We start from the raw sequence: 12,765 nt of genomic DNA, 5'->3' as shown, positions 1-12,765 counted from the left end.
CTTACCTCTCTCAGAGAGGAAAGTTAAGTCCCTTAAGACAGTAGCATAAATATAGTTTATTGACTGATGACACTGTCAAGAAAGATTTTTAATATTGTGAGAGAGAATTAAAGAGAAGGAATGGAGCTATAAAGTAGGGAGTTTCTGTCAGAGTGAACTCTAGCTTGCTTAGAACATGGAAGTTTGTAAGTGCTCATGAATGACTCTCAGAATAAATTAAACTGTATTTTAGGAGATGTTGCCTTAGTTATTAGCAGAGCCAAAGATCCTTAAATTGTATTATGGGCATTGGATACTTTACTACCCTAACTTCCTACTTTTAAAGTAGGAAGCATTATCTGGACTTTGAGTAAAGCACAAAGGTGATTTTACCCACTTTGGAGAGTAAACTCTGAAGTGTTACTATTCCATTCTGTCATCATTTCCAGTGCCTTGTTTTAGAAAGAAACTGTGATTCCCAACCTGAATTGGAACATGTCCACAAAGAAAAGTTCTGTTTTTACTTTCTTCTGATGCAATTGCTACATTAGCCTATGGGTCTTATAGAGAATTCCATGCAAAGCAAAGTACGGTTGTACAAAAGACATTAACTTGGGTTCCTCATAAAATATCTCTTAAATTTATCAGGATGTCCTAATCCAGTGCTCCAGCACCCACTTTTGGCAGAGTTTGAATGTATGATTGTTTATATGTATCTCCACACACAAATTTTAAAATGTCCATACCTTAAAATCACTCAAGAGAGTAGATCTTGTGTTTTCACCACCAGAAATGATATATAAGGAAAAGCATGTCAGTTAGCTCAATTTAGCCATTCCACAATGGATTCACATCTCAAAACATAAGTTGCATAAATATATATATGTTTATATATTATGTAAATGTAATTTTTACTTATTAAATTTTTTAAAATTATAAAACAAACCTGGTCTCATTAGCATTTGAGCATATTTAGTTGTAAATGAGTCTCAGAAGGATGAGCTCTGAATTTATTTCTTAAATTAACTCTCATTGGGACTATATAGGTAGATAGTCAAGAGACTTTGTAACATAATCTTTGTTTTCTACTTTTAAATTTTTTCCCCCTACTCTTTTCTATTTCTGATGTGTATAGTTGCATACATATTATATAATGGTTAAATGCGTTTATGTCAGTTCTACTCATTTTTAATATTTCTGAGGAAAGTAATTGAATTTCAAGTCATTTTATAAACTTTTTTGAATAGGGCTTGTTCATCAGGTAGGCTCATCTAAAACCTTATAGTGGTTAACATCTTTTTTTTTTTTGGTAACTTATTTGAAATGGTTTCGGTAGTTTACCTTTTAATGTAAGAACTAGCTAACACTTGATAAATTGTGAGCAACTCCAGGACAGGTAGAATTATATATATCATATTCCTAGTACCTAATTTGTTACTAGCATATATTCAGTGTTTAATAAAATATAATTGTTTAAGTTTATGAATGCCTTCTTTGTATTAGCCACTGTAGGAAATTAGGAAGATGAAAATGCCATAACCATTCTGTTACAGGTCTTATTTTAAAAATATTTTAGTGTCTTGTACAAATTTTTGGATTTATTAATAAATTTTAATGTAGCTGAAATTATTTCACAGATGCTGTCCTTTCTGTTTTAGAATTGTATGTAAATATTTTCCTGTTATTTAATGGTTGAATGTCCCATGGAGTCAATATAGTAGTGTAATTAATGCCCATTTTTCTCCAGTGAACAATTATATCCTTTTTATATGTTTGTGTATGGGTTCCCTCCACCAATGTCAATATTATAAAAGATATCTTTGTATGCTTTCTATGTTTTAAAAAGTGACATCCTTTGATAAATTTCTGGATTAATGTTTTAAAATAATATGAAACATATTTTTGTCATCATTGATAGTGTTTTTTTTCTTTTGGGGAGGCTCATATTGTACTTTCATGTTATTTCTTGAATTAATTTGAAAGTTACAAAATTTTAATATGCATTTAACCATTGCCAGTCTTTAAATTTACCATATAAAGTTTGCCAGGATATATCATCACAGATTTTAAGGAATCTTTATGTTCAAATAATAAACAATATAACATGGCTTCGAAAGTTTTTTTCTTTTTAAGAAAGTAGTATATACATAAAACTACCAAGACTGGGTGGAAAGAACATCAGTAGCCTGGATTCAAGTTCTACCTTGATGTTTCTAATTATAGGCTCTTAGGCAGGGCACTACCTTCTCTGACTGAACCTGAAAAGTTAGTACTGAACTCAGATTGTATGTAAATAGCCTGAGGTATTACATATGTAAATCACGTAACATTCATTTGATCAAAATTGAGTAAGACCTCTTACTCAGTAATATCCAGGATCCTTCAGTGGACTTTCTGTACCTTTTTGACGTGTTTTCTTCCTATTTTCTCTTGTGTTCACTCTAGTCCAGCCATGGAAAACTCTCTGCTTTTATTCTAACGTGTCATGTGTGATTTTATTTTAGGACCTCAGTTCTGGCTTATTATTCTGCCTAGAACTCTTTCTATGAGGTACCTGAATAGTTTACCCTCTTACCACTCCTTTAAGTTTTTGCTTAAGCCTTCTTCAGTGAGGCCTAGCTGACCACCATATTTAAAACTTTTAACTCCATAACATTCCCAAATTTCCTTAGACCCCCTCGCTCTTTCCCCTTTCTTTCATTTTTCTTCTCTTCTAACATAGCATTTGCGTTTTTAATTAATTATATACATAACTTACTACTGTGTTTTGTTTATTGTCTGACTCTCTTGTCTGCAATATAGTCTCCAGGTCATACATATTTGTTTTGTATGTGTTGATATATCACAAGGACCAGGAAGCAAAGTCTTATATAGTAATTGCTGGGTCTTCCAGTAATATTTGTTGAATATTGGAAGCAATCAGTGCTTTCAGAGAAGTTCTTTGCATTTATAAGAAAATATATTCATACCTTAGTATATTAGTTTTGTATACAAATGGTATTATACAAATTATCTTCATATAATATGTTTTGGAGATTGCATTAGAATATAAGACTTGAAGACATTTTTTGTTCTTTTTAATTTATTTATTACTTTAAAATTTTCACATTTTTTTGTTTCATTGGATAGATATAAAATAATTTATTTCCTCAATCTATCAAGTGTTGAGTTTTTACCCAACTTGCAAGCAATCTGATTGGTCTGTCCGTATTCTGGAAGCAGGTAGACGACATAGGACTGCTTAGGACTTTATTATTCACAGTAATAGCAGTACAGAGTATTAGTATTTATTTCTGTCACTTCCATGAGCCCTGGTTCTCACAGGGCAGTCCAAGGAGGACTGCTTCCCAACTTAATGTGATGGAGTGTATTAATAGGAGAAGGAACCCTGAGTTTAAGGATCTCATCTTTACTAACAGTTGATAAGAATGTCCATATGTTTGCTATGAAGGGAAGCATTCTCTTTTCCAAAGCTCTTCACTATAGAAACATCCAGAAAAAGGCAACCAGTATTTCTACCTGGAAGATGTGCAGAAACATGAGAGACCTATGGAGCATTATCTCCTGACACAGTTAACTTTTTTTTTTTTCCTGGTATTAGGGATTGAATTCAGCACTCAAAACACTGAGCCACATCTCCAGCCCTTTTTTGTTTTTATTTAGAAGCAGGATCTCACTGAGTTGCTTAGTGCCTAGCTAAGTTGCTGAGGCTGGCTTTAAACTCACGGTCCTCCTGTCTCAGCCTTCCAAGCCACTGGAATTACAGACCACAGTTCACTATTGATGGGCATTTAAATTGTGTCTAATCTTTTACTCTTATTAACATTGTTGCAAAGAACTATCTTTATATTTCATTTCTTACAAGTGGGATTGTGTGTGTATATGTATTTGTACAATATATTTCAAAAACTGGAATTGCTGGATCCAGAGGTATATACTTTAATTTTGACAAAGATTGCCAAATTGCCAGCCATTGGAATTGTACTTACTGAATTCCACTACTGATTTGAAAGTGCCTGTTTTCTCATTTGACACTAATACAACAGGGTAACATCTATCTTCGTGATATCATTTTCATGAATTGATATTATTCAACTTAATCTCTTTTGTGTTATCTGAAAATCACTTTTTTTTGAGTGCCCCTGAAAAAATAAGACTTGCTAATGTTTTTTGAGTCTAACTCAGTGTTACTCATTATCTCATTTTGTCTTTGTTAACAGATTGAGAACCTTAGATTCTATTGAAATTTTTATTGCTTATTGTTACATTAAGAATATAAAATTATTTTTTTAGAGCTATTCTGATATTATGTGTTTCACAGAATCCAGAGGAAGAGTGTCCACCAAGAGATGACTTTAGTGATGCAGACCAACTTAGAGTGGGTAATGATGGCATTTTCATGCTGGCATTTTTCAGTAAGTGATCTTTCCAGACTTTTTTTTTTAATAAAAATATTTGTTAGCTGTATATATGTATAACAGTGAAGAAAATAAATTATTATTAGCATGTATTTACCTCATTTGAAATACAAATTGTTCTAGAGAAGGACTAGAGTGAATATAAGTCTAGAATTTATTAAACATTTATTGGATAATTATGCATTGCATTCATGATGCTAGATGTTGACTGCATAAAGATATATAAGCTAATTTAAACTAAAGAAGATTTTATAAGAGAAATGCATTTAAATGTTCATTCAGTGCTGTAGGAATGTATAGAATGAAACTGTAAAATATATTTTGGGGCAGAAGACTTCATTTGAGTGGTCTAAAGCCAAAATAAGGGTTGGAAAGGGGGATATTCTGGGCAGCCAGAACAATATCATTGGAGGCACAAAGGTATGAAATTAAGTTTAAGTTTTCTTTGGGGTAATGATGCATAATTAGAAGATTAGAAGAATAGTATTTTTTTAACATCTTACAAAATTGTTAATGTTTGACTTATAGATTTAAACTCCATGAGGGATGTTCGTTATTTCAGTTCCTGAGAATAGAATGTGGTAAAATCATTGACTAATTTTAATACCTTCAATAAACTGCTTTAATAGTTAAAACGAATAGTAGAAACCCAATATTCACTTAAGCAAATTTGTTAGACAGTGATAGGGTTAATTTAACTACCTATTTAAATGATCAAGTTTTCATACCTTCTTAGAGAGAATGCTGATTAAATTCATTTTAGCTCTAAGATTTATTTGGTGGTAAAACCAAGAAATAGTTTACTTATTTAAAGAGCCATGTTCAACTTAAAAAAAAAAAATTCTTCATGTGTTCAGTTACTTTTGAGTTTGGAAATTCACTTTAACCTTTTCCATTTTGAAATGGTTTCTTGTTTCCCTTTCTTTATTTCATCTGCTAAGAAGAGACATTGGTGGTGGGAGAAGGGCAGGCAGCTATAACTTTTTCTTCAAATTTTCTAAATTATATTTAGTTTACTGGCTAATATATATGTGAAATTTAAATCACAAATTGATTCTAGTTGCAGTTCTTAGATACAATGGAAAGAATATGGACTTTAGTTACAAATATCTGATATTTTGTACTATCGATCTGGTGAACTTTAGGTTATTTATTTATTTAAATTTTTCTATTTTTTGTGGTGTTGGGGATTGAATCAGGGCTTTGTACATTCAAGATAAGCACTCTACCAACTGAGCTATATCCCCAGCCCTGAACTTAGTTTTTAACTTAACTTTAGTTTTGGATTTTTAATTCACCCATACACTTTCATATTAATAACAAACTTTGTGTATATTTTGTTTACAAAATAGTAGCTTAAACATTAATTCGAAATCTTATAAAATCATTAAGCTTATTTTACTATTTGTGATATGAATACTTGTTTCTCAGGAATAAAAATATTATTATTTAACCATCTATTTTGAATCAGAGCTTGGTTCTTATTTATCTACTTCTGCATTTCTCTTAACCCTATATCATCTTCTTTTTATTTTTTTAAATTTAAAAATATTGCACTGATATAAATACTGTAAATATATGGTAACAAATACATTGGGTGACTTTATTTTTGTTCAGCAATAGTAATTAATGTAAATACACATATATAGATTTAATATAAATAATCTGACTTTTACTAAATTTTTACTAAGTCATTTTTCTATGGCTCGTTTTATTTTTTTGTGATATTTTGGATTAAACCTGGGGCCTGGTTTCATCCCTGCCCTGGTAGGCAAGTACTTTACCACAGAGCTACAACCTCAGCCCGCCCCCCCCACCTTTTTCTTAAATATGTATTTTTTAATTGTTGATGGACCTTTATTTTATTCATTATATATGGTTCCAAGAATTGAACCCCCCAGTGCTTCACACATGCTAGTCAAACTGCTCTACCACTGAGCCACAAACCTAGCCCCTAACCTCAGCCCTTTTTCAGTTTTGAGACATGAGTTGCCAAGACTCTATTTGAGTTTGTAATCCTTCTGCCTCAGCCTTCCTACAGCTTACATTTTTTAATACTTCTTATTCTATAAATATTGCACAAATGTTATAAGAGTGATTTTTTTTTTTAATCTTCATTTCCTGATAAAATTTTTTCCTGGTAGACTAGGCCTAGAGCTTGCATTGATAAAAGCATAGATTTATGTGTAATTACTACCATCTAGTGGTTATTCTTCAAATTGCAACTTGTTGTATTTTCCATGCTTAAACTAATAGCTGCTGTTGGTAAAAAGATCTAGAAGTAGGTTTTTCTTTAATGGGTTTGTAATTTGAGCATTTCAGATTGTATTTGTACAAATAAAGTCAGTTAAAAATCAGTAAGAATATTTTAATTAAACCTTTTGTAAGATATATTCTTGCCTTATTTATTTTTGACATCTGTGTTTCAATCTCTTATCTCATATAACTAAAGAGGGTTTACACTTAAGGGCTGGGGTTGTGGCTCAGAAGTAGAACGTTTACTTATCAGCATGTGTGAGGAACTGGGTTCGGTTCTCAATACCACATACAAATAAATATAAATAAAGGTCTGTTGACAACTAAATATAAATATATATGTATATAAAAATTAAAAAGTAAACTTTACACTTAAACTTGGCAATGTAATTTCATGTTCTTGTTCAGAAAATGTAAAAGAAAAATGCATGTATTCCATGATAATGTTTTTGCTTCTTCATCCTTTTAAGTATTACTACAAGTGCTTCATATACATGTCTAAACTGAATATCTCTGGTCTTATTTTTTTTTTTAATTTAGAAAGAGAGAGAGAGAGAAAGAGAGAGAGAGAGAGAGAGAGAGAGAGAGAGAGAGAGAGAGAGAGAGAGAGAGAATTTTTTAGTATTTATTTTTTAGTTTTCGGTGGACACAACATCTTTATTTTATTTTTATGTGGTGCTGAGGATTGAACCCAGCGCCCCGCACATGCCAGACCAGCGTGCTACCGCTTGACCTACATCCCCACCTACTCTGGTCTTATTTTTAATAAAATTTTTTAAAGAATGAAATAAAATCCAGCTGATTGTCAGTTAAACTCAAGAAATTATAATTGACAGGTCAGTGGAAATGACCTTGAACTCTGTACTTTAACATATAATAGATTCTCTTTGGCTGTATTTAGATAATTTTTCTTGTGGGTTCCGCTGTTTGTACCATGTACGTGAGTATTAACATGATGTGCTGTAATTAATCACCTGAGTCATTCCGGTTTTAGATTTGAGGAAAACATAACTAAACAAAAATTAAGTTATTTGTAACTTTAAAAAGAACTAAGAGTGTTTTGAAGTGTTAATTCTGACTTAAATGAAATTGTCTTCTAAAGTAGCTATATCATTTTATATTCTAACTAGCAGTAAAAGAGAGTTCCTGTTGCGTTATATCTTCACCAGCAATTAATATTGACTATTACTTTTTATTTTTAACTTTTGACACTCCAATACGTATGTAGTATTATCTAATTATGGTTTTAATTTGCATTTTTCTAATGATTATGATGTTGAGTATCTTTATTCTGTAAACTCTTTTGAGGACGGACATAACACAGAAGTGAAAAGTTACAGTTCTCAAAAGGGTTGCATGGACACCACACACATTGGAAAAACAGTACTTTGGTGACTTGTTCTGTCAATGTAATGCTATAGTTTAATTTAGCTTTTAGATGAAGTTACATATTGTAAATGAATCCAGAAAAGGAACACCTAAGAATTATAACTATACTTTAAGAAGCCTATAATATAAAACATTTGTGAAGTACTAAGTTTTATTGTTTTACCTTTGAAAAAAGGCCAGTTTTGTTGGCTGATTGCTTATACTCAGTTTTTGGGTTGGAACTACATGAGTACTACATTGTAGTCTGTTTTTTAGCTGGTTAAAAATGTAGTTTTACCCACTGATAATAAGCTTCAAGGAATTGATTCTTATTGACCTGATTCTTGTTGACCAGGAAACCAAATTTACTCATTTGTTCATGCATACATTTGCAAAAGGTAAATTACAGTCTACAAAGATGGTTCAGTTGGTAGAGAAATGTCATATTGTTAATATTATATATGTTAATTTGTTTTTAAATTATAATCTTTAAAAAACTGTTTCTGTTGCTTTTAGTGGCATTTATTTTCAACTGGCTTGGATTTTGCTTATCCTTCTGTATCACCAACACCATAGCTGGAAGGTATGGTGCTATCTGTGGATTTGGACTTTCATTGATCAAGTGGATCCTTATTGTCAGGGTGAGTACCTTGATAGCCTAAACCTCTACTATTTCTAAAATAAAAAGATATGAAATTTTCTGTATAGTTCATAAGTGCTCACTTTTTGCACATGAATTCAATAAATTAAAGGTTTCTACTTTTATATATAATTATTATAGTGATCTCTTTAGTGTGAACATTTATAAGTTTATATGAGAGGCTGCTAATTGTTAGTATAGGAAAACTTTGAAATCAGAAAAATTTAAGTTCACATCTCGTGTATTCTCACATTAAGTTAATTAATTGTTCTTCTGAGTATTAGTTTCTTTGAAATAGGTCAATAATATCTGCTTCACAGAATTTTTATAAAGTATGGTAAATAGAGTAGGTTGTTCATTTACTGCACAAATGTGTGTGCTTAGTAAGAGGTGGCTACTACTACTGTGGTCCAGTGCAAGCATGCCTATAATCAGATGAAAATATGAATTTGTGTTGTTTAGCAAATTATAATAAACTGAAATATCTTATCTCTTTTTTTTTTTGTAACATTCAGAGCTCAGAAGTAAAGGCCTATGAAATGGCTATAGGAACTCATCTTTTTTCCTTATATTCATTCTAAGTCTTATTTTTCTGCTGTTTCTTGAAATCACCATCTGCCTGCTTCTCATCCTTTATAAGATGGTTTTCAGAGAGAGAGTGAAACATCCTTTTTTTTTTTTTTTTTTTTCCTCCATCACAACAACTTTCCTAGTCCCTGTAAAAATTAAATAGGCATTAGTACCATTAACACAATCATCCCCTGGCTCTTTACCTTTGCCTCTTGAGGTTTCCTTTTGGGCTTCTTTTTACAAATTTTTTTTTCCTAGATTTTAAAGGATAAGGCCTAGGAGACTGATCAAAGTGCTTTAGGTATTTAAGAGATTAACATTTAAGACCTATGATTCTTCTGAAAACATTAGAAGAATTTAACTTATTTGAGTAGAAACCAATATTTAAGTAAATGTGACTTATATAATTTATATATTTTAATTTACTAATTGTATAACAGAACTTAAAAGTATATGGGTAGCTTTTCAGAAGATTAAAATGATGAATAAATAAAGCCACTTTTGATCATTCTCCTAGGCCTTATCCTTTTCTCAACTTGCCTCAAGTTGATTAATTGCTAGTATCATTTATGTGCATAAGGAAGAAGTTACCCATTATTTATAACCTATTCCTTTAGCATATTATAGCCTAATTTTCTCCTAGAATGAGAGTTGAAGAAGGGTTAGATGTTAAGAAAAGGGTTAGCCAGTAGTCAAAGCTGGTTAATGTGATAAGATGGGGAACCTAAAACCGAAGCCTGGAGTTTCTCACAGTTTTGTGAGTATAATGCCAGTTATATATCTTAATTCATAAGATGTATACCAAATCAAGTTTAACTATCAGGACTCTTTAGTTTCCCTTTGAAATATGTTTGCTTGAGTTAAGGCTAATATTAAGCTGTTAGTGTTGAGAACTGATAGAAGAATTTTAAACAATCCTTTGTATAAAATAATAATAGCTACCATTCATTGACCATGTTCCAAGTATAATTTGATAACACCAAATTCTTTAACCCTATCTATATCTCTAATGCTGGTGATGATCCAGCAATTTTGTTGACGATGAAACTAAATACAAAAGAGTGATAATTTGCTCAAGGTCACACAGTTTATACATGAATTAGAATTTACTTTGTTCTCAATTCAATGCCTGTCTTCCTAATCCTGTGCTGCCTTTGTTACATTGTACTTTAACTTATTGAAATGGCGTCAAGCAATAAATTCCTTTTGGAGTTTAGTGTAGAGAGGTTTTCTCCAAAAAGTTTGGTATTTCCCTTTATTAGATGATAAGTATTTGATAAATCATATTGTTGCCTTCTTTTTCATTTCTGATCTGCTATGAATCTCAGATTTTGTATGAATATATTTAGCCCAGAATTTTATTACTTCTGCCTAAGGCTTTTGATTTTTTTTGTTTATTTAACCATGCATGGGTTTTATTAAAAATAAGTTCTTTTTGAAAGTGAGACATAATAAAATACTGGTGTTTTAGTATAATAACATCAGACAAATTCTTAATGTTGATAAATTGATTTTTAAAATTTGATTTCTGTAGCCTGTGGTTGGCCAGTCAACATGATTGATTTATTAACTAAACAGGAAAAAAAAAAAAAACCCAACTTGGCTCAGCTCTATGATACCATCTCAGTATTCTAAAACATTTTATTTTTAAATTCAGTAATGAGTCTAAAGCTTCTTTATCTTTTTTACATAATGAGTCTTCCTTTTGACTCCAAGATGAAGGTACTTATATTCTTAATTTTGGAGTAAATAACTCTATGCTAGATATTTTTGGATAGGAATGACTGTTTTCTTGATTTCCTGGTTGCATCTTGTTTGGGTACCATGTACAAAAAGTTAAAAATGTATTGTTTTGGTTCCTTATTTTTTTTTATAACCTCTGAAGTCTCTATGAGAACCTTTTATTTCTAATCATTAACACTTAATTAAAAAGCATACTGCAGTTCTATTTTATAAGCTGCAATCTTCCGGTTTTCAAGTTCTTTATTATATATTTTTTAAATGTTTGGGAGTATGTGGGATTTGCATCTTTAATAGTACTTGAAATTTTTACTCTTTGGAATTTCTGACTCTATGAATTAGTGTATAGTTTATTTATTAGTTGAAAATGATTCCAGAGAAAATACTTAGAAAACTTTTAAAAAGAGATAACCTTTAGTTGATCTGCTTTCCAAATAGCAATATTATTTATTTATTTATTTATTTATTTATTTATTTATAATACCTTTATTTTATTTATATATGGTGCTGAGGATTGAACCCAGGACTTCACACGAGCTACGCAAACGCTCTGCTACTCAGCCCATGACATTATTTATAATTCGTATTTTGGTTATTACCAAAACTATTGGATTTTTAAGATTTCATGCAAATCTCTAGAAAATATTTGAGCACAAATGTGCATTTAATTCAATAATAATAACCTTTAGAAATAATGTAATAAAACAAGTTAATTTTTAATAGTTTTAAGGTAGGTTATATGAAACACATTTAAAATATAATTATTCAGGGCATTGTTGATGCTAAAATGATAGGGAAGGAATAAGGAAGAATTATCAGAAGTAACTCTGAAGAAAATTAGCTAGAGTCTAATCAAGGAAAAGATACCTGTGTTCTGTACCATCAAACCTACCTTCCATCTGCCTGTTCATATTCCCACATATAAAACTCTCTGCCATGGCCACCAATAGGAACTGTTGAAATGCCCCTTCAAGGTTCATTTAGCTGTTCTCAGCTCACTGTTGAGAACTGAATGCTACCCTATTTAGTTTGAAAATAAAAAGACTCCAATGAGTTGGGGGTCTTTATGTGCTTAGTATTTTGGGCAGTGATTAACAGTAGGGGGCATACAGAAGGTCAAAAGCTCTTCTTTTGAGAGGCCACCAGAACATCCCCATCTGATAAGATTAAACTAATGTAGCTTTTGGTGTTAATATCTAAAGCAGTGGGTTGCTGTAGTGTGTTTGGGATGGTAGTTGTGGCTTTGAGAGATTGTAAGAAAAGGACTGACATGTGAATGCTTTAATGAGAAAATATTTGAGTCAGATATATAGCATTTACTTTTCTTTTTTGTAAGTAGTTCAACTGTTTTTTATTAATAAAGTTAGTAACAGAAGTCTGTTTGCTTTTGCATAAGAGATTTTTTTCATATAATTATCAATAAGTATTTTTTCATTATTTTTCTTTCTGTTTTTAACGTAAATTATTTCAGGTAAATTATTCTGAATTTGAGTGTAATCTACAATTTTGTAATTCAAGTATGCAAATATGACTAATATATTTATGTTCACTCTCTAGTTTTCTGATTATTTTACTGGATATTTCAATGGACAGTATTGGCTTTGGTGGATATTTCTTGTGCTTGGTAAGTTTATTATTAATGCACTTCAGTTAAACTAATTTTAGTTTAACTCTGATATTCTCTAACATTACAAGATGGAAATAAATTTTTAACAAACTTTTCTGCTGTATAATTCTCATTCAAATACTTAGCTTTTCAATTAATTTTATATGGAGGCTATCAATATGAAGAAT

At 30.9% G+C, this 12,765-nt stretch overlaps 1 protein-coding gene across 1 annotated transcript in view; it reads left to right on the top strand.

The window, feature by feature from the left end:
• The window catches only part of Ndfip2 (Nedd4 family interacting protein 2), a 59,554-nt gene that overhangs the window by 39,357 nt on the left and 7,432 nt on the right, over positions 1–12,765 (top strand). Inside the window, exons 4-6 of the mRNA XM_005324785.4 lie at positions 4,301–4,394; positions 8,538–8,662; positions 12,529–12,595. Of these exons, the coding sequence (XP_005324842.2) occupies positions 4,301–4,394; positions 8,538–8,662; positions 12,529–12,595 (286 nt within the window). The remainder of the gene's footprint in view (positions 1–4,300; positions 4,395–8,537; positions 8,663–12,528; positions 12,596–12,765) is intronic.

This window comes from Ictidomys tridecemlineatus, chromosome 6, assembly GCF_052094955.1.
Source record: "Ictidomys tridecemlineatus isolate mIctTri1 chromosome 6, mIctTri1.hap1, whole genome shotgun sequence".
Taxonomy (NCBI): domain Eukaryota; kingdom Metazoa; phylum Chordata; class Mammalia; order Rodentia; family Sciuridae; genus Ictidomys; species Ictidomys tridecemlineatus.
The sequence above is the reverse complement of the archived record's forward strand: the minus strand, read 5'-3'. Positions and strand labels throughout refer to the sequence as shown.